The sequence below is a fragment of the Protobothrops mucrosquamatus genome, unplaced genomic scaffold (assembly GCF_001527695.2).
Source record: "Protobothrops mucrosquamatus isolate PMUCROS unplaced genomic scaffold, P.Mucros_1.0 scaffold368, whole genome shotgun sequence".
Classification (NCBI taxonomy): Eukaryota; Metazoa; Chordata; class Lepidosauria; order Squamata; family Viperidae; genus Protobothrops; species Protobothrops mucrosquamatus.
In genome coordinates, this window is record NW_015386702.1 from 243004 (window position 1) to 266762 (window position 23759).

At 36.4% G+C, this 23759-nt stretch overlaps 1 protein-coding gene across 2 annotated transcripts in view; it reads right to left on the reverse strand.

Annotated features, from left to right (window-relative positions):
- The window catches only part of UNC79 (unc-79 homolog, NALCN channel complex subunit), a 136533-nt gene that overhangs the window by 12513 nt on the left and 100261 nt on the right, over window positions 1–23759 (reverse strand). For both annotated transcript variants that reach the window (XM_029284087.1, XM_015815694.1), the window contains 7 exons: window positions 22480–22653; window positions 21406–21474; window positions 19249–19359; window positions 12240–12344; window positions 6541–6618; window positions 4257–4346; window positions 1246–1421 (listed from right to left, as the gene is read on the reverse strand). In XM_029284087.1, the coding sequence (XP_029139920.1) occupies window positions 1246–1421; window positions 4257–4346; window positions 6541–6618; window positions 12240–12344; window positions 19249–19359; window positions 21406–21474; window positions 22480–22653 (803 nt within the window). The remainder of the gene's footprint in view (window positions 1–1245; window positions 1422–4256; window positions 4347–6540; window positions 6619–12239; window positions 12345–19248; window positions 19360–21405; window positions 21475–22479; window positions 22654–23759) is intronic.

Genomic DNA, 23759 nt, shown 5'->3' on the forward strand with positions numbered 1-23759 from the left:
TCTGGCATTTTTATAGTTAAACCAGGCAGAAGGGGAAAAGAAACCGGATGTAAATCACATCTTCCAAGTTGATTGGAAGATGTGAACCATGACCCCAAAAAAGGGTGGGAGGGAAATGTTTAGAATTACATGCATAGCGGAAAAGGAACCAGTCCTAAGCATTCCACCATGCCGTGCTGATATACTGTAATCTTAAATACATGCTTTTAGGAGAAAAAATGCCTGAAAGTCCTTTTAAGTGTTTTGTTACTCAGACACATGACACCCACCTTCTAGGGCAGTGGTTCTCAACCTTTTTAATGCCGTGACCCCAACCGGTCGTAAGTCGAGGACTAAACCGGTCATAAGTCGAGGACTAAACCGGTCGTAAGTCGAGGACTGCCCAACCAGTCGTAAGTCGAGGACTTTCCCTGCCCGGGAGCGCCGTGCATGCGTGGTTCCGCCCCCTGAGCCGGCCGAGGCGTAGCTGGCAAGCGGCAGAGACGGAGCAGGCCGACCATCAGCTGACCCAGCCCAAGGGAGGTAAGGCACCCGCCGGAAAAGGGGGGAAAAATGGCGGACAAAAAAACGGCGGACAAAAAAATGGCGGACAGCCTTGCTTGGCAACCCCCGTGAAATGGTCGATCGACCCCAAATGGGGTCCCGACCCACAGGTTGAGAACCACTGTTCTAGGGTCTTGTGGGATGGGTGGAATTAATCAGCCTATCCCAAATAACTTGGATACTATCCATTAAAAACTTCATAGGTAATAACCAACACCTTAAATTACACTGGAAGATTCCTGGAAGCCAGTGCTACTTACAAGGAATGGGATTATATACATGTACCATAGTGTATCCATTAATTACCGGCACATTCTAGAATAGTTATAGCTTGATTGATCTTCAAGAGCAGCCCCAGGTAAGCAGGCTGCTTAAGTAGAATTCCCAGTAGTTACCACTTCTGACCATGCTGGATAATGATATGATAGTTTGGCAATATTAGGATCCCCCTCATTTCTTGCAGGAGATTGTTTTTCTAGTAGTCAAGCAACAATACTTAATCACTAAATAGTTCATCGTGCATATATCTTCCATTTTGATATATAAATTGTGAAGGTAACACTTGTTGGACCCATGGTTTGTTGATAAGAATACCTATTTCTATACCAGTCATGAATGTTCAAAGTTTCCCCTATGGCCCACCATTTGATGACCTATTTCAAGTTTGTATTTTTAATCTAGTCATGACCAAGGCTTTTTTACCCTTGTTGCATTGCAGATGGAGGATGATACAGCCAAGGCAAGTAACGAACCACAGCCTTGTTATCCCGGTGGTTTCCCCGTGAGATTTCCATTGCAGCAATCTGTGCTAAGCCCACTTTGAGATGTCCGCCAAAAGTATCCTCATGCAATGGCTGGGAACATGTTTTCATGTGACTCTGTAGTGGACAGGCAGGGTGTTTAGATAGTAAAGTTATTTTAAAGGACAAGGAACTTGCACAATTCAACAGAAGATACACTATTTACATAAAGTTTCCCCAACCTTGGATCTTCCAGTAATGTTGCAATTCTAATAATGTTGTATATTAAAGGTGAATACTGGATAGCTTTAAGTCTAGAGCTATTATGATGATATATCTTTGGAAATCCATTTACAAATTACTATCACGTAATTCAACTGGCAGCTAATTCTGCTTGCTTTTTTGTCCTCATTATATATTTCAATAAAAATGATTCCATCATTTTTTCCATTACTAAACTGCTCAAAAGTTACTTAAGCCATTAGAAAAATAACCCTGAAAATCCCCATTTCACTTGTTCCCTCAGTGGATCTGCTCACATTCACTTCATTTCTCATTCATTTATTCCTATTATGAACTGCTTGTGTTCAAGATGCGTGAAGCTGAAAGGACAGTTAAAATTCCTGTCATTGTATGATGACCATAACTGAGGTCATCTGGGAGTTTGTTCTTCCCATTTTTTAACATTTCAAAATCATTTAAAGGTAGTAGTCCAGTAGTGTTACAAGTAATATATCAGTCTAGAAGTAATATTCATTTTATACCATTTAGCTTTCACCACATACTCAGTGGTATCTATAACAATATATTTATATTGGTTTTATGTGAGATAAAATATTTGATATAATTATTTATTACACTTATATGGCACTATAATCTGCAGCTTACACAATATACGATATAACATAAAATATAAACATCCACAGTATGACAAAAATAGAAATAATGATCATGAACCCTAAAATGAGCAAGATTAATAACAGAACAAGTAAAAAATTTCGTGACTGGAACCAGCACAGATGAAGTGTTAAAAATCTTAGATCTATAGACTTTGAAATAATGAGCTGAAGATGGCTCGCTAAAAGGTGACTGCAGTGGAGTGAAGAGCCAGTGAGTAGATTGGCTCTTTCTAATTCCTCTCTGGACAAGAAAAGGTCTTGAGTTTGTCCACAAGTGTTCCATATATTGCTTCTTAAGAGTAGGCCCCAAGATAGTAGTTTCTGGTGAGAGATAAGGAAATAGCCATCTTGTTCAAACCATGGCTGATACTTTTAAGGACATAGGATTTTTTAACTGCTTTTCAGCTATTAGGCATTTTTGGATCACAGGTTGTACAGCATCATATGAGTTCCCTTCAATCCTTAGCAAAAGAAATTTTAAATAGAAGTTTAAGAACTTATTGTTTTTTAATAAATAGCAAAAGAGTGATTAAAACTTAGATTTTAGAAAGTTACAAACAGAGTAACATAAATCTGAAATAAGATTTTGGAATTAATTATAAGAATCCTTCCTGCGGGAAAATGTGTTTGTTTTAAATTCTTAAAAAACAAAACATGACAGGGTGGGACTTTATAGATTGGATAATAGAGGGAACTAGAAGAAACTAAAAATTACAATTAAAGGAGAAGAACATTTAAATTTAACTTACTAATAAGGAATAGAGCAAAATATTTTAATATTGGACAAATTGAAGAATATTTTTGAACAATGGATGCAGAAGTTGATTTTTAAAGGTTTTGCCCCTATAAATAGATTGTGTTTAAAAGATGTTATGGAATAGGAACAAGTCTTAAGATGTTATGGAAGAGGAACAAATTTTACAAGACTAAGACTAATCTGAAAGTAGGCTTAAAAGTGGTAAGCTATAAGAATGATGTGGAAAAATATATTATATAAAAGAACTGACTGATGTCTTAATTAAAAGGGATATAAATAAATACAAATAAAACCAAGAAGGTGTGCTGGATAATTTTCCTACATTGGATTTACAAAAGATGCTTGTTAAAGTTCTGAAGCTTTTGGGGAGAAGAGATAAAGGGGAAAAAAACAGTTTAGGGCATTATTTGAAAGGACTAAAGAATAAGAGAATAAAAGGAAGGAATATTTATTTATTTATTTACTTTAGGACATTTATATAGCTGCCTACTCGTCCACAGCAACACTAGGCAGTTTACAAACAATAAAAACACAAAATAGAAAAAAACAATAAAAAAATTAAAATGATTAAAAAACCACAATACTCTCCACCCCCATAAAGTTGACTTATTTGATCAAGGTTAAAATGGATATATTATATTTGGCAACCTATAATAGACTTTTGCTGATCAGGACTGAAATAATGAGATTTTAAGGATTTGTTTATAGATAAGAGATAGGATATATGAAAAAGTGATCATTTGTTGTATTTTAAGAAAAGGTGATAAGTTACTAAAGTTGTTGACATTTTCTGTAATGAAGCAGGTAGTCATTTCTTTATATATTTCTTTTTGTTTTATTTACTACATTGTTATTTTTTATTTTTTTCTATTTTCTTTTACTTTTCTACACTTTTTTCTTTTATTTCTTAGTTTTTATTAGTTTTTTTTATCATTGAGGTTCTAATTTTTAATAAAATTACCATTAAAAAAATCTTACACCTATAGAGATAATTCTTTAGTCCTAAAAAAAACCTATTTTGATAGTAAATAAATTTCCTTGGCAGGGGACACGTCACAATCAAAATGCTCCTATCCCCATCAGATGAGACTGCTATAAAGGTTATATAATTCAGAGTGGAATAGTGGAATTCACAAGATGAAACATCAGAAGAAGAAACTTCAGCAACCATAAATCTAGCACAGTTTCCGTTTTATGATAAGCTCATTTTTATTTAAGATTTTCACAAACACGATACCTAAAAATCTTCCCAATTAAATAGATAATATAGAATTTCATAATAATGAAGTGACATTAAGTTGATTTTTCTGAACTCACCTTTAATTTAGTTAAAGTATGCATGTCAGCAATAAAATCCAAAACTTCACCAATGTATTGCCGCATGCATTCCATTGCTGCTGTTCCACACTATAATATGAAAACAAATGCTCAACTTTATCCCAAAGCACAATAACATAAAACACCAGCCCAACATCCAATACCAATGGAACTCTGCCCACCTTAAACCAGATGGTCAACCTCCTCCCCTTCCATTCAAAAGATCATATAACGCTTCTAGAAAATGATCATATCACAATGGAAAGACACAGACCCTGATAGCCCAAACTACCAGAATCTGAGATACACTGCAATTATCCTAGTTAGACCAGTAAGGAAGACTTTCCCAGTTTGACACTCCCCATAATCAAATACTTGACTGAAGAAGCTATGTGCTTTGTGCTGACTCAAGGAAGAGCTGGCTCTATAAAGAAGGCTCAAAATCTAAAGTGCCCAGGATTTTGATGGTGGGAAGTAGATATTATTAAACTGAAACTGGTATTAAAACAACATAGGCTTTGTTGTGCTAAAGGCTTTGAAAGGTAACTTCAGTTCTAATGCAACAGGCAGTCATATGATTTAAACTAGGTTCCTAAAATCTGTTGTTAAATATATTTACATAGAAGGTTACATTTTCTTTGAATCATATTATCCTATACGAATCTAAATTTGAACTGAATGCCTTATTCCTCTATGAACAAGTCTCTCTCTCTGTCTGTCTGTCTATCAGTCTGTATCTCATATGCCAGCAGAGATTAATCTCATTCCTTGCTAGCATGCAATCCCAGAGTTTCTGAAAGGGAATTGTCACACCTGGGTTAAAATGTAAAATGACAACACATATTCCTAAATTCTGTCTTACATGTTCATATGCCAACCAGTACATCCTGTTCAAAATTGCCTATATAGAATTATAGGAGAAAGAGTGACAGAGCCTGTGTGTGTATGAGTGTGTGTGTGTGTAGAGTCAAGAGAGGAATCAGCCCAGAGTCTCTACATTGCCACTAGCGAACTAAGTCCAACCCTTCTTGAATTCCATTAACCCTTAGCTAGTGTCAAAATAGTGCTAAGTAGTTGACTAGATTCCTATGCATAAGCTTAAGCAGTAAATGATTTTAAATTTTAATTAAAACTTAATAAGTTTTAATTTATTAGAATGGACCTAATAAATTTTGCAATAATTCAAGATAATCAGTGTATGGTGGGCATGTATTACACCTATTGAACAAACAGCAGTTTCAATTTATAAACTGGCTTTGAGATTACTGTTGAAAGTTGAAAGCAGAAAATAAGGAAGCAATAATAGGAGTTCTACTGTTGTATTTTAATGATTGACCCAAGTGCTTCTCACTTCTCTGTATAAAATATAAAATCTACATGAAGGTGAATGACACCACTTTTTGTCTTCTCCACTGTTCTGCCTATCACTTTACTTGACAGAACAACAAACAGTAAAAAAATAAGGTCACTGAGAGTCCTGTCAAACTACTCTCCATCTTCCAATGAGTTTGGATGAAGAATTCCATACACTGCTTCTGTCAGGCTGAGCAATTTGATGATTAAAAAAAATTGGGCACTGCCCCTTTGAATACAAATTATTCTATGCCTGTACTGCATTCTGTTTCTCTACATTGTACCAAATAGATTGATTAAAATTAGAATAAACACATTCCATTACATTGCTACCTTTCTACCAGATGCTTCACTTCATCACAATTCAAAAATCACATCACTTGGAAAATAATATTAGCTATTTGAATCGTGGAAGTTTGAAAGTTTGGAATTTCCTTTTGCAAACTGATTCTCCCTTTTCTTGTGTTGGGATTGCTATTCTCAGAATTCCCCAGTCAGCACTTCCATGGCTGCATGTTGACTGGGGATTTTAGAAATGGTAGTTCCACCAGAACTGAAGGTATCAGTTGGAGAAGTCTTTAGAAAGCCATACTCGTCTGCAACACATACTGTACCTAAAAGGAGAGCCTTCACATGAACACAAATAGATTTCTACTTCATCAGGTTAAAAAAATCACCAGTGCTTATTGAAATAATTGGGGATTCTTTAAGTCATAATCTAACACTTTTGGCAAAAACTAGACAATAAATAATCAGACTAAAATTGTAATGCTAATCACAAGCTACATTTTTGTCAGATTTATTCCCATGGATGTAATCCAGTATACAAACTGGTAATCTTCAATAACTACCACAGAGAAAAAATGTAACATCTATATCTAGCTCTGTATAAAAATGGGAGTGCAAAAAAGTGGCGTTTTAAAATACTTACTCCAGGGAGAGAAGCAATCATTTGCTTGTGTAAGATCATTGATTCAGCTAGCTTTGTCCCAGCATCTGCACAAACAAACTAATGAGAAATAAAATGCAGTTATCAGTAAGGTCTCATCTTGCTGATATTTGTGATTAAATCTGCAGATGGCTAAACTCTGAATGGGAATGATGTCAGTTATTCAGATTCAAAATATATAAAAATTACCATGTATTATTTTTCCCAGTTCTGCATCCACAAATTTAACATTTTTCATTCATCCCCATTACACAGGCATCTAGTCCTGGTATCATTGTGTGAATTATATTTGTAAACAATGTGGGTTCTCATTTCAGAGCAAAACATTTGAAATTTCTTATCCATTTTCATGTGTTTTTCTTATTGAGGGCTTCTGATGTTTTCTATACTCATTCTCAATCTGTATACTCTCAATGTCATGACCTTTACCTGGATGAAACAGTGCAGCACAGGGCAACAATTTTGAACCAAGATAACTCGAACAAGCTAACTTACAAAATGTGTCCAAAATCTGGGATCTATGACGCCCAAAGGTATGAAATTTGGAGGAGTTGTGACTGCTTCAGTACTATGGTTTGCTGCTGCATTGCTGCTGCAGCCACATGATCTTCAGTTTCAACAGTTTCTGCCAGTTTCCCAGCCAATCTTGGAATCCCTCATTCCCTCACCCACACAGCAGCAGTCATTTTTCTGCCTGCTGGGAAGGGAAAAGAAGGGAAAGGAAGGGAAGTAATGACAAAATGACAGGGAGGGAGGGAGGGAGGGAGGAGGGAAGGAAGGAAGGAAGGAAGGAAGGAAGGAAGGAAGGAAGGAAGGAAGGAAGGAAGGAAGGAAGGAAGGAAGGAAGGAAGGAAGGAAGGTGTTAGAAGTTACTCCCACTGCTTTTTTGCCCATTCACGGTCATTCTGCTTCTCTTTAAGTAAGAAAATATCTCTGCAATGATGACCCAACAGGGCGTAAGTTGTCTAGTATTAACGAATATTCCACAATGAGAAGAAAACAGATTGTAGAAGATGCTTTCCACTTTTCTCTCACATTCTAAATCTATAAAATGCAGTAAATAAGGCACTTCTTCAAAGATGGATTCTTTGTGCTAATGCAGTATATAAACATTTCACAAAAGCTGACTGTCAGCTAAACAGATGGGGAGAAGGATACTGAATTCTATCCAAACCTGATAGATTTTGTGCCTGAAGCAAAGGGGCAACGTGGTGCCCCCACATTCCACCTAGGTACACCCAGCCTAGCAGCCATATAAACAATGGTTTGCTTAAAAGGTTCAGGGCATCAGAAAAGAATGATGCCAAAGAGTTGGAGGTATTGTCTTTTCCACAATGCTCAGGATTTGCTATCTATGCTGACTGCTTTACCTAATGGCCCTTGGGTTTACCTATCTGTTTGTTGTCTTTCTCCCCTAACAGAACAAGAGAAGTGCAAGCTGAATAATACTGAACACGTGGAAAGAGGAAGAATTGTGTGGAATTTATTAATTTTCTGAAAGAAACTTCAATAGATTCTTAAGGCATAATTGCCCTAAAATAAGTATAGTAATAAATGTTGCTGGAATATGCTATTAATTAATGCTATGATATTTCAGAATGATGCTGGCAATGATGGTAAACACTTGCCAGTGTGTACAATTATTTTGTGAATGGACAAAGATGAAAGAATTGTAACTTTTCCCAATGAATACATGTACAATATTACCAAAGCACATATTTGCTCCTTTTTTTGCCTTGTCACAAGTCAGTAATTAAATTAAACTAAAAAAAATTCAAGATCATTTAAATGTGAACAGATGACACCTACTATGCTTCCGTACAAAAGCAATTTCCTTTGATATTAGCATTTTTCCTAATTCTCTTTTCAGGAAGCAGGTAGATTTCTGCCTGACATCATAAGGAAAAGACTGAGCAGACAAATGCTTCATATTTATTTCCAATGTGCCTCATCACTGCCCATATCAACTGCTTCCAAGGCACCGAGACATCACAGGCAACATATTTAATGCTAGAGATATAAAGAAAATCCACACAACAATTGAACAAAAAAGAGACAGATGTGCGCTGTGCTTCTTCCTGGAAATCTGTTGCCTGCGATAAAAGTTGACAAAGGCTTCAGAGATAGGTGGATGAGCAGTGGCCCAGGAGGCCATTCAGTGCACATTTGAGAATAGAGAGAAAAATTCTAGCAGTGACATTGAATCCAGAGATTCAATTCTGAAATAGGTAGGACATTAGGGTGTGTATATCAAAATTTCAAGTTGCATTAAGTCTAACTTGGTATTACTACTTTGCTATTGCTAAACATTGCTAAATGTCTGGAAGCCATCGTGTTGGGGAAGCCTGCCCTAGAGAGTAAATTACAGATCTGGCACAAAAACAGTGACACGTGGGAAAGTTCTGAGGAAAGACATTACATATGATAAAAGGTCTGGAGAATATGACAGCTAAGGAAAAATAGAACGAGATGTATATAATTAGCACTGAGAAGAGATAATTAGGAAATTATGATAGCCATTTTTAAATTGTTGAAGTGTATGCTTTCTCATAAATAATACACCACTTTTGTTTTCTGTTGCAAGCAGAGAGTGCAACTCAAATAAATAAGTTTAAATTACAAAAAATACAAAAGAAAGAAAGAAATATTAGGTAGGAGGAGTTTGGGTGGTATCTAGTCAGCTATGCTGTAGGAATGGATTGCTTTTACCATAACCAGCTTGGTCTAGATGACTTTCTGTAATATTCTTTAATTTAACATTAATTTTTCTCTTGACCATCCATAGATAATGTTCACGTAGGCACTGAATCTCAATTAGCAAAGTGAGAAAAGATATAGCTTTGAAATACTGGACAGATATTATGATCAGCATTTTTGGTTTATATCTTCATATAGAAGTATGAACAGCTTTCTTGGAAAAACCAACTTTCTTATCCTAAACTTAGTCATATTTACTTATAGGGTCTCTTCCTCCCTTTTTTAATTTGGGAAGCTCAATTATAAACAAGAATAAAAAATGCCTCCACGTTTACCAAGACACAATATGTAACCTTTAGTATAATGTTGTGAATCGATAACAAGAAAATTGGCAAGACTGGCAACCTTGCCAATTTACTTATTTGATTTATAGCCCATTTTTCCTCAAGAGCTCATCTGACAAGAAAGAAGACAGATGGTACTCTCTGAACTTAAACTGTGTCTTTTAACAAATGTACAGATTAAGAACAAAGAACCTAAGAGACGCTTTGCTAATCCAACATTTCATGCCTCACAATAAATATATTCAGTAAGCTCGTAAACAGCAGTAGAGAGGGTAGGGTAGTTGTTCCTTAGCAGTTAGTAGTTAAATATGGCTGCCTGTGATTAAGAAAATAGTAAACAACCAACAATACTACTAACAATCAATAGCTTAATTAATGAATTTGAGTCTCCTTGTTAAAAAACTTGCTGGGGGGGGGGAATTAATTCCATTGCATAATTAATAGAGATGGATGTTCTTCCATTCTTTTTGCCATCATAGGAGTGCCATTTCCATCTCTTTTTGTCAGCATTGACTGTCTAGCATAGATTCTATTTCTATGTTTAATAACCTTTGCCTGTATTGTGGGGGGACATTCATACTGCTTAGAGTTAATATTGGAAGACAGTAAATTTGAACTGATTGTAAATCTTGACTTGGGAACATAGATCATAACCCAAAATTCTGTACAATTGCACTGCTGTGTATTCGTACAAAACCGTATAAGTTTTCTTCAACAAATGTGTCAATCTAAAAAACTCAAATAGTTCCATCCCCAAAAAATGTATTGATACTACTGATTTCCATCTTTTTTCCTTGGGAGCCAAGAATTCATGGAATAAAAGAACTTAACAGATGTCACTTATTCAAGGGAAATTGTTTTACATTTTAAAATACAACCACCTGCCAGTGGTCTACTCCAGATTGAGTGGTCCAGAAGAAACCTTTTTGAAGAATGCTGGAATATTCTGTTACCTCTTTGGACCAGGCTAAACCTCCTAGTGTAGTTCCAGCATAGGAAAACATACTTGCCGGTATCATCTGTTTTAAATGCATCCCTGCTTCTGAGAAAGAGTAACTTAAGATAAGAATATGTATAAGGGGGGGGGGAAAGGGGGGCTGTCAATCATGAGGAACGATGGGTGACCCTAGGAGCAAATCTGCAAAGCTCGGCATTTCGCCATGGGCCATCCTGATCACTTCTGTTTCAGCTGATTGTCATTTTGACATGGTTAAGTGCCAGTGATTGCCAGAGCAGTCACTCTGCGTTAGAGGTCAGCCACTGCCAGACTGCTGTATATAAAAATCTAAAACAATTTGACTTGAATAAGTGACATCTGCTGTGTTCTTCCACTCCATCCCTTGTAATGTGAATCCTTTAACCTCAGAGAAGAACTGTTGAGATGAGCAGGGTCTTGTTTACCAAACATGGAGAGCTCTCATTTAATCTTTTGGAATAGAGCCTTTTTTGCTCAGATTACCCACCTGTTGAAGAAAACTTGTACCGTTTGTTATGTAGCTGCAGAATCTGTGTTCACAATTTCAGATTTCCAGTTAGGTCAATTCTACACTACACTACCATCTCCTATTATGTCTAGGAGCAATTCTGACTCCATTTGTAAAATATATGAGGAACCTGTGCTTTTTTTTTTCTTCCTAAAGAAGAAAATAGTTAAAAATCCTAGAACTATTTACATTACTGTAGACTCACTGACAGTAACTTCTAAACAATACAAGTTGAGCAAAAAGGTATAAATAAAATTTAACTGTGAAATATTTCAGTATTTATTAGATGCATGTCTAGATTTATGTCTTTAAGAATAATGCACTTCAGAATTGATTTAGAAATCAACTAATTTTTACTTCTGCTACTACAGTCAGCTTGGGAAAAAAGATGAAAGGGAGTTATGGTTCTGTACCTGCCAAATTGAGTAGTGTCTCAACCACATAATCCTTAGTTGATCCAGGAAAAAAATATTCTCAAATTTTATTCAATGCTGTTTCATAGTAATGAGAGATTCTGAGTACACGGTGATCACATTCAGTCTCTTCTAGTGCACTGGAAATGTTCACTCTTCAATGTTACTTTATTTTTACATACATAAACTAACTGCGTGGGGAAAAATAAGATTTAAAATCTGTCTTCATTTCTTGTCTACTTTGCAAAAGTTATTTTCAACCATAGATGCTAATACTTGCACTTCATTAATATTTTCCTCTTCTGTTACACAAATCAGAATAGCTGATGTTAGGAGTATCATGCGTGTTTTATAAAGGTTATAAAGGTTTATAATGGTTATAAAGGATTCTAAATGGAAAGTTTTATTATATTGTCCTTGGAGATCATCCCATTTGCAAATTGGTTGGTATTTGTTCTAGCTGAGAGTTTAAAACACAGGAGATCACCAAGAACAAATAAACAGGATAAGGAACTACAGTGGACATAAAGCCATAAATATAACAGTCTTGAACTGATGCAAAGATAAAATACTTCACAGCATGAAGTATTTTGCAGAACAGGTGAATTTGGCTGCCTCAAGTGGCACAATTTAGTAGGATGGATGACAGCATGTAACGGTACTTCAATGGTGTAGCATTTTGTTTTTCAGAGATAAAGGACAAAAAATGTTCACTGGAAAACTATTACAATATTTGTTTGTACCTGGACCAAGAGCAGCAAATTGGTGTCAGGTAAAGGCGATTTTAACTTCAAAGCTTGCAGTAACTCTAAGATGACACTGCGGGATAAGTAGAACTTATCCCTTTCCTAAAACAAAGGAAATGAGTGTTAATCATACTTTTCGTAACATAAAAGTGTGTGTGTGTTGATAGTTATTTCTACTCATATTTTCCTGCATATACATGGTGTACCCAAAATCAGGGATCATGCACAATTTATTATATAAATTACATTAAATGTTTGAACTAATAGCTATTTTCTTCTAAACTGTTTCTTAATGGCAGATGATCTTCCTTACTGATGAATGATCTTTAAACGTGCCTTAGTAAGATGTTTGCACATTTTAATGTAATGGTCTCCTTTAGATCATCTACTACTAGACTGTGGCACTTGACTTTTGTTACACTCTGTCATATATCTATTGTCTGCATAGATGTCTGTATATGCATATTTATGTGCATGTTTGCATATACCCCTATGTAGATGTTTGGATCAGTGATGGGATTCAAATATGTGAACAACCAGTTCTATGTGTGGATGCCACTTCCAGAAGTCCATTCTGGGCCTGGGCAACAAAATATTAGCTACCGGTTCTGCCGAAGTGGTACAAACAGGCTGAATCCCACCACTGGTTTGGATACTGAACATCAATCTATTTCCCCTCTCCCTATTGCTTCTGTGACAACTGCTATTTTGTTCTAAATGTCCCACAAGTGTCCAGATCAAATGTGGGTAAGAAGGACAGAGGGGCTGCAGATAGAAACAGCCACTTTTTCCCCCATTCACTTCCCATTCAATGAAAACATCATTGTAGAGGAGTTTCAATCCTTAGAATTTAGGATCTCAGCTATAGAATATGAATGAAGATATTAACTCAAATTAGAATTGAAAAAAAAGAGGGATCCTGAGAGTCGTACCTAGATTGTAATACATCCAACAGTATTTTGGCTTGCAAGATAGTTTCCTATAGATTTTTTAGTTACATTTGCAGCACACTGGACAAAGTGTGCCAAAACTAATAGGTATGTCTATACAGCAGGGAATGCTTTGTGTTGCATAGATGTACTCTCTCTATTTTACTAACTAGTATTAAATAGCACTTAGCAATAGCATTTAGACTTATACACTGCTTCAGCACTCTCTGAGTGGTTTACAGTGTCAGCATATTGTCCCAACAATCTGGGTCCTCACTTTACTGACCTCAGAAGGATGGAAGGCTGAGTCAGTCTTGAGCCGGTCAGGATTAAACTGCTGGCAGTCGACAGAGTTAGCCTGCAATACTGCATTCTAACCACTGTGTCACCACAGCTGAATCAAATACTCAGTTTTATTCAAACCATAATGGTGAAGGTCAATATATATGGACACTTCTGGTGGCAACTGTAGCATATAGAAGAGGATACCATAGAATATAAGAGGAAAAAATGACAAAGAACACAAATTAATGAGCAGAATGAAAAAAAGAAAAAATAGTTATGTTGTTGGTCTGTGAAACTAAGGGAAACAGGAAAGATGTGATAGATCCTTGGATGGATGGATGGATGGATGGATGGACGAATGAATGAATGAATGAATGAATGAATGAATGATGCAGTCAATGAATGCATTCTGGAAAGTGAAGGCAGAGATTTAATTATTAACGGAAACACTAAAAAGTATGTCAGAAAATATAAATTGGTGACATATAGATTATTGTAGGCTTCTATGAAAGTAGGAATCCGTGGGGTATTGATAGTTACAGGTTTCATTCCAATGAACATAAACTACAGAAGAGTGAGGAATGAATTTGGAGGAAAAGTGTGCAACATTCTGAATGAATGTGATCCAGGGGAAAATATTTTGTTATATGACATAAATGGATGGTTAAGAATGAGACAAGAGAGTACAGAAAAAGTAATGATGTCTATTGAGGCACAAAATAAATGGGAATGGTGACTGGGCAGCATCAGCTTAGAAAAAAATGTTTTTTTACAAGCATAAATCTTTTCATATAGAGACATGGAAAACGAATGAATCAAAAAGCACATTGGATCTGGTTGTTTTTTTAATAAAAAATGACAGAATTAGTGATGGGTAATGAGAAACTCTGAATGTGGGACCATAACATTTGGTAGCATCAAGAGTGCATCATGGAGACTTCCAGTTAGGTGTCACTGTGTGACGGGCGCAGGAAGACAGGGCTCCATCTTCCGCGTTCGATTTCGCCTCACTGGGGACCCTAAAAAGGATTGAAAGTCACCCCGGAGAGGTGACAAAGAAGGAGGGGACTCTTATTGATCGTGGAGGGGTGGCAGCCCCTCCATTTGATCCGAGGAAGCCCTCCAAACCAGTGGGGGAAAGACTGACTACACTTCTGTGTCCAGTCAGAAGCTGCTGACAACTGAAGAAAATAAGCACGAATGAGAACTTTTGAGCAATGTGGATGGAACTGGGTTAGACTTTATTCTCTCTTTATGATTTTAAGACTTTATCCTGGAAAAAAACACCCAAAGGAAAGAATCCTCCCCGATGAGAGAGGGAAGGGGAATTTCTGCCTCATTCCCTCAAGAAAAGAAAAGCAGCAAACTAATTGCTTGGGGGAAAACAGAAAATCACAAGATTAATTTAGAACCAATACAGATATATAGATTTGAAATTTTGGGACCAAAAGTATTTTTGAGACTTTTTTAGAAAAGAAACTTGAAAAGTTTGTAATATAAGTTTGGATTTAAAAAGCTGGAAGACGGCATTAATGACATCTAGTGTAGAACTACGGCACTACAATTTATTATTAAAGGAACTTGGCTTGAAGCCCAGACTCAGATAAGACTTTGGTTGTCCTTGGAAACTTTCACTTTTGCAGACTGCAGCTGGGAAAAGGGAGAAAAACTCTTGAGCTGTTTATCTGTGTTGGGGACACTATTAGACTATAAAGACTACATACAAAGTGTTCCACACTTAGCCTTAAATGGTAAAAAAAATCATCTTTAACACCTGTCTCTGAAGCTCCCAGCTTGATATACCAACAAGAAAATGTTAATGAATCTCAGAAAGAAATTCTATGTTGAAATTAATCCAACAGACAATTGTTTTATTTCATGAGACTAAAATTAACGCAAATGAGATAAAAGAACAATTTTCTAATTTAAACTTACAAATCCAGACAATGACTACAAAGAAGGAACTAGTAACCCAGAAAACAGAAGGAAAATTAGAAGAAACGGATCCAAAGATGGAGGACCTAAAGGAAGGAATTAACAGACAGATCCAGACAAATTAAAAATTAGAAGATGCAGTGGTAACACTGGAAATGGAAAAGATATCTTACTTGTCAAGATCTCAGAACACATTTGAGGGTAAGAAAGAAGAGCTGATTGAACAGATGATAAAGGAGAAATGCTGAATATTGACAAACAAGAAATGAAAAGAAAGACTGAAGGAGAAGGATGGAAGCTGCTTAATGAATATAAATGGGTTGAGCATTCTTCCAAAAATACTTCAATCAAATTCTCTTCCTCATTCCAAACAATATATACAAAGACAGAGGAAGAATTACTTGATGATTCAAATGTAATGACTTGGAAAGTTATTTGGCAAAGGAAGAAAGCTAGAGTAAGATCTGAAGAAAATAGAGGGTTTGACCTATTAGATGGGATATTATACTATTAAACAGATGTTTGAATATGGTTTAGAAAATAGATAACCGTTAGAAATAAAAGTATTACTACAATTAGAAGGATAGGATTTGTAACTAGAATATTATATTTTGTTGTGAGATGGGAAATATGAAAATTCTAAAAGGGCTTGAATAAGGGAAGCCTTTGGTTACCCAAATATAATTTATTATGAGAAAATTATAAGCAATAGAGATACTTTGAATATTGAGGGGAAATTATTTTTAAAAAGTGGGGAAAATAGGATATTGATTGAACAAATGGATTTTAAGTGCAAATGCAATTGAGATATGTTTTGGCTAGAAAAGATATTATAAACTGATACTATCGATATTATGTAGAATACCAGGAAAATGCATACCACCAGAAGAAAAGAGGATCAAGGAAGCACTGGATGGTGTAGTATTGGAACTAGACTGATAAAGTTAATATATACCACCAAATTACCAATGGACCCAGACAACATGTTGTTTTATTAAGTACTTATGATTGTAAAATTAGAAAATTAATAAAATATTTTAAAAAAGAATGGATCATGGAAAAAATGGACATGGAATTAAAAAGAAAAGAAGTACAAGAAACTAGATTGGAAGCAAAATAATTGTAGGGAGAGAGAGTATAAGGGATGCATAGCAAATCCTACCAGGGAAATCTATAATAGTCTAGTTTTTTCTGAGTATATCTGGGCGATTGTGTATACACATGTACATGTGCTTGTGTGTATCTATTTCTATCATCTCTGACTCTGTCTCTATCTCTACTCATATGTGGTTTTGTGTTTGTATGTGTGTGTGCACATGTGTGTGTATATGTGCTCATATTCCAAAGCTCCAATCTCCTCTGAGTCAAAGGATTTACATTCCATAAGTGAAGAGCATGTCATACAGAGAATTGCAGTCATGTCATCTCTTATTCTTCTCCTAGAATATAGAAAAATAAAGGTGGGCTTACACACACGCACACATGCACACACGCACATATACTCTGGTGGTGCCTGCAGTTAAAAAATATAAGTGTTTACTAGATTTTCATTACTTTTCTAGTTGCAAATACTGGAAATAGCAAGCAACCTGAAATCAAAGCAGATTCTATGATGAAAGTGGCCATTCCTATTGGTACAGTCACCAAACATCATATTCAGCAAAAGGAATTAAAGTCATTCACTCATCACTACATAAATATAGTTGGACCTACACAACTATTGTAATCTGAAAGGTAAAAAAACTGCAGTCATCCAAAAAATCCAAATAAGGCAATGTATATAGTTCTCTGTTGCTACTAGACAAATATTTTAGTATTTTGTTAATATGCTGCTGCCCTCTGTTACATCTTGCCCCCCCCATGTGAGGTTGGTCACAACCCTCCTATCAGTTCTTAAGGGCCTAAAGACTTGGCTCTGCCAATTGGCTTGGAGCCCCAATGGGGGAACAGCACCTGGAGGTGGTTGATTGAGTAATAGCAGATCCTGCCTCCCCACATTCCGCCCCTGCCCTCCCCAGGTGTCCTTAGATTTTAAACTTTGGTTTTAATTTACTTATGTTTTGATGCAGATATATTTTTTATGAATATATGCCACCCAGAGTTACCTTATGATAAGATGGGCGGCCAATACATTTTATAAATAAATAAATTTTATTTTTGAACCTTCAACTAAGTTTGTTGACTCAACATTATGATTGATGTTTTAAATATACATATTGTATGTAGACTGTATTTTTCATTATATTTTAGTTGTTAGCTAATCTGAGTGCTCTTTAAATAGAAAAGTGAAATATAAAAAAAGAAACGTCATTTTTAATTTGTTTTAAAATACCACATAGCCATATTGAAACATTATTAATTTTTTTAAAAAATCAAATGTTGATACATAAATAAGCCTTCCAAATAATATGTGAATATTTTTGGAGTTCCTTTTTTTATCGGACATAATTTTCCGGTTCTTTGCCACTTTTTTGGGGGGGGGGTTAACATGACAATTATTTTTGCCTATAGTTAACATTGTGGTTATCCATATTAAATAAAGTAGAGAAAGTAAAATTAGGATATCAAAATCCAAAGCTAAACAGAAGGTCAAAATATTTCAAGAATAAAATAGTAGTGAAACCTTCTGCAAGCTTTCAATCCAACATCTGCACTCAGTAAGAGAGAAGTGAATAAGAATAGAAGTGTCCTCAGGGTTATTATAAAAGCTTCAAAACAGAGCTTTAAAACATTGTTTGGCAACTGCAGCCCGAAGGCACAAGCAACTCTTAGCCTACTTTGATGCCCTTGTATGTAAGGGTAGCATTCCAGAGAGTGCTATGAAAAAAGCCATTATATCTTAAATTAACATAATTATTATGCAAGGATGCTACCCTTTTAATTTTGCTTATAAAATGAGCATCAAAAAGAGGAAATGTTTTATATTTGGAAGTGTTAGAATGTATCTCTACTTAAATAAATTACACATAGTTCATGATGCCTGTAAAAAAATCGGCTTCTTTCTTGCTATCTGGAAAATTGCTAGTAAAAAATACAGAGCTAAATGGGCAAAACGTTTAACTGGCATAAAATAGTTCAGATGTTTCTCTCTACTTTATAACAAAAATGAGAAATTGGGAAATTGGCTTGGGAAACTGATTATTACCCAGTCTTTTTTTGGCCTTTGACTACTGAACAAACAAATAAGGGTGTGTATCCTTAAACAGAAGCCTTTCGCTAGAGTTTGCTCATTTTTCCTAGATCATAACTGAGCAAGAGCAATGTTGGCTATGTCAAATTGAACTTGGCCGGTTCAACTGCTATTTTAACCACTACACCATGCTACTTTTCACATGATGTGTTAGGAGCAAACAAAATATTTCATTATCATCTCTTTCCCATTAAAATTGGTGCCAGGTGCAAATTAAGAATACGACAGAATCTACAAAACCTCTAGAATGGAAATATTTCAGATAGTATTTTTTTTTACAAAGAAGCATATATATCACACTTTTGCAGGATTAACATCAGATTACAATAATTTTATCCCAAATTCATAGCAGTTTGTCATATGACTGCTGCTATTGTCACATCCAGATAGTTATTTAACAGGATGCAAGCCCATTCAGTGGATTCCTTTTATCTCTTAGTAAATTATCTTAAATCTGGAAAGAATGAAGTCAACTTAAATTTGCCAATTTTTTTAAATAATTGTTGTCAAACTTTCATGTATAACCCTGTTCCTAGCTAGAGGATTATACCATTTTTCATTTAAAAAATAAAACAGACTTGCCTAAATTACTGTTCTGCTTTAAAGCATAACAAGGCACTGTTTCATCTCTCTCTAAAGAATTTTAAAACAACTACAATTGAATTACCTTTGTGAAAGCTCGGTGACATAAGCCACACAGTTCAATCAAATAAGCCAGGGTAAAGATGGCATTCTGAATGACAAAGCTCAGCAATTTTGAAAATGGCTCCAGCAGGCTCTGCAATAATAACAGCAATAATCATAATTATGTTGGAATACTTCCGTGCCTCTGCAAAATGCACAATGCACATGTTATGAAATTTTCCACCCTAACAAAGCTTTTACTTTTCACTTGGAAGGTGCAAGGCTGTGGCTGTCCAAGCTGATTCATCTCATGGCTGATACTCAGGAATTTCCCAGCCAGTACCTTGAATGAACCTCTGGAGGATGTTTCAGGGGAAAATGGAACTTTCCCTCTGGGATAGTCACTAGATAAATGCTGAGAGTTGGCCCAGGCTGCTAGCTTCTATCATTGGAAGAGCAAGCAACAGCACCAAGGGATCAATTTATGCCACTCTTTTGGTGACTGAAGGCATTAGAAACTTCTGGATCCTTCACAGCATTTCAACTGCAATGCTTCACAGCAAAGGAAATTCAACAGCAATCATACATCATCAGGTTGTAGACATCCATCGTAAACTGCCTGTAGTCCAGATGAAGTAATGTCTACATTTCATAAATAAATAAATTAGTGCTAAAATTCTCTAGAAAGAGCCCCTCAAGATTTGTTTGGCTAAATTTGCTAATTACTGATTCTTGTTCTGCTAATATATCTGATGTGAAGCATCACTGGGCATGGGTGTCAGGAGGTGGGTTGAGCCTGTGCATTGGCTATATTAATTGTTATGGATGGATCTGTTTTTACCTTGGCTGCTGCTTTATGGGCTGCTGCTTTATGTGCATTTTGAGGGAGGGAGACATGTCATTCTGTTTTTTATAATTTTTAACATTGTTAGCTGCCCAGAGTCATCAACGTGAGATAGGCAGCAATATAAATTGAACAAACAAATAAATACTGTAGATACAAAGATACTGTAGATACAAATGCACAATCATATAATACATGAAATCACAATGCCATTCTTTTGGACAGTTCAAGGGATTGAAAGGGGAATAGTGTTATGGTGGTTCTTCTCCTTCTGCTAGGTCAGTTCCAGTTCCAGTTGGTGTTGTGTGGGGAGGGAAAGAGAAGAGCTAGTCCAAACCCACTTTTTTGAAAAATTCCTCAGGGTTTTAATATTCCCTGTTCCTGTTTATCATCTACATGAAGAAACTGGGCGACTTCATTTCTGGCAGGGGATGAAGTCTCATCAGTATGCTAATGATACTTATTTATACATCCCTCCCTGGGCTTATAAATTTGTTGTTTAGATGCTTTCTCAGTGTCTGGAGACTGTAGGGGCCTTGATGGGCAACAATAGGCTTCAGGCCACATTCAGCAAAACTGGGTGGCTGTGGATTTTAGGCCCTCCTGGATCCAATGATTTGATCTTTAGTTCTGGATGGGATAGCATTACTTCATATGAACTGGTATACAGTTCGGGAGTTCTCCTGGAGTTCTATCTCACTTTGAGGAAGAAAGCATGAAAAACTGGCTGGGTTACTTCATTCAATCATTTTCTCTCAGTCTAATTCACCTCACAGAGTTGTTTTGATGGGGAAAATAGGAGGAAGAAGGAGTATTAGGTATGCTCAACACCTTTGGTTGCATATGGGGTGGGGAGGCAGGATAAATATCTAAAAAAAGTGACAGCCATAGTAGCATAGCTACTATTAATTTGATCCACAAGGTAGATGCTTATTTATGGGCATTGTTGTGGTTGTTGACCAACATACTATTATTATGCCTGGTTGTCAGTCAGCCAGCTGTATAGACTGGATTTGGCATTTTTATCTACCTAGTGAATCCTTCCAAGGGACCTGGGATAGGTAGATTTAAAAAAAAATATTATTAGGACACATTAAATTTTAATATTAAGGTATCTGCGTAGAATCATTGCTGAAAGATGGGTGGCCATATAAATGGAAATCACAAACAGGACACCTGAACGGATTCTGTTTTATGCTTCAGTTATTTCCTTTATCCAGGAGAACTCTAAAATGTAAAAAGCTGATGTAGAAAGTAAATACAGATACTCAACACATCTTTTAAAATAAAAACAAATCTTGCTATATTAGTATTAGAGCAGCCATTTAGTTTCCCACTGTTTCCCTTTTAACTTACCCTGGCAGCGCTACTGGTGGGAATCTTCAGCAAACAGATCATTATCCTTACACCGGAATCCAGTGAACACTTCAGGCAAAGAAGAATACAGAAGAATTACAAGCTATTCTTCACATGTTCATTCAGTATTTGGGAATGTCAGATTTATCAAAGAAAGGCAGAGCTACACAATCAATAAATACAGAATGGGGAATTCAACATAATTCCTGGTTTCCAAAAGAAACTACATGTTAATTTTCAAGAGAGAGAGAGAGAGAGAGAGAGAGAGAGAGAGGGAGGGAGGGAGGGAGGGAGGGAGGGAGAGGAAACTAAGTTCCTAGCTCTCATGTATGCAAGGAATGCTTGAAAAAAATGTGAGAAACACTACTGAACCATCAGAGACCAATGGTGCAAAGTTGTAGAGTTGGAACAGGCTGGGCAAATTGCCCTTGGTCACGTTCTCTGAAAGCAATGTAAGTCTTTCACAGGTGCCAACACCTTGCTTCTTGCTGGATAGCAGGTAAACTATGATACTGGCCAGGCACAGGTACAGGTCAAATAAAGGTAAAGATATGCATCCTGGGGACAGGTATAGCACATAAACCTGGCAGCACTGGACAGTGCACATCCTTAGGCAAGAACATATGTTCAACATTGTGCCTTGCTTGCTCCACAATCACTGATGCCAAAAGAATCCTTGGTGCCAACATATGCATTAGAGCTGCCTTATTAATGGCATCTATCAGAGCAAATGAGCAGATCCACCTTTGCAGCTATTAGTTCCTATCTTTGCCAAAAAAAAAATTTCCCCCCCAAAAATTCTGGTGGCCCAATTACAAATGGCACCACTGTCCCATCTCATTTCTACCACCATTTAATCCCACACACACATACAAACATGAAAACATTTGACCAAAATACATACACATAAATCAAAGTACATGTAGCCAGGGTAAAATAGAAGTACATAGATAGCTGACTTATATGCCTAGTGTTGTTTATAGTGACTGGATGCAGTGTTTACTTCTCAAGAATTTCAGACACAGGTCCTCTCCCAGAATATACCAGAATGAAATTAGATTATATAAACTCTACCTTAAGGGGCAAAACACATGGTAGTTTGGTAAAGAAAGTTTGAAACTGGTTGCTGATTGTTGTCCAAAGATTGCTTGGGGAATCCATTGGCAGAGCTTCCATAAATGTAGCAATGTTTTCCAAGCAGCGTAACATTCCACCTCCTGCTGGCAAATTCTTTTTGGTGTTTAAACCCTAAGAAAACAAGTAAGCCATTCAGGTAAAAGATGTAAAATAAAAACAGCAAGGTATTTTCATTTTGTTTAAAATATGTATATATCTAAGCACTTCACATTTCTTCTCACAAATTTGCTACAATAGGCAGTCTTTCTGCTTCACGGGTAACAGTGTATGTTAAATCTCTTAAGAAGAAAAAGATCAGAAGGTTTTTTTGAATGCCCCTGTCTAGAGAAAGAGATCTTTCATGTCCACCATCCTGGATTTTCGTGATCACTCAATGCCCTTTGACAACATTGATTACTGTATCTTTCTGGACTGGGTTTGTGGTTTAACAGTGGGGGGCACAATGTTGCAGCGGTCACCTCTTTCGTCCAAGGCCAGTTCCAGTTGATGTTGGTGGGAGGGAGGGATATGGCCTGGAGCCTTGCTTTGCAGGTTTACTTGGGCCTCTCATACTGTTAAATATCATCAATACACTGAAGCGATACATCTCTACCATGGATCAACCAAGCAATGTCATTGATATTTTATCTCAATGCTGGAGGCTATGGGGGTTTTGATGAGAGAGAACAGACTTCAACTCAACCCAAGCAAAACAGAAGCTATGAGTTATAGGGCTCTTTGGATCGGGAGACTTTTCATATTTAGTTCTGGATGGTGTTGCATTTGAATGGGATCCATTCCAGGAACCTGAAACCCTGTTGATTTCAAGGGGCTTTATTCAAGGAATCTGTATATGACTGCAGTATGATACACACCAGTGGTGGGATTCAGCCAGTTTGCACCAGTTCAACAAAACCGCTAGCTAATTTTTTTATTGATATTTTATTAGTTTTTAACTATAACAATCTCCAGTGCCTGGTGTACAGCGTGTTGTCTTGGTTTATATTTTAACAAGAAAAAAGGACAATAATACTTAACTATTGGTCACGTTGGTGAATGATCTCTGGAGGGCCCGGGACAGGGGTTATTCCTCTGTCCTAGTTCTTTTGGACCTCTCAGCGGCTTTTGATACTGTGGACCACAGTATCATGCTGCGGCGGTTGGGTGGGTTGGGAGTGGGAGGCACCGTGATGCGGTGGTTCTCCTCCTTCCTCACCGACCGTACGCAGTCTGTATTG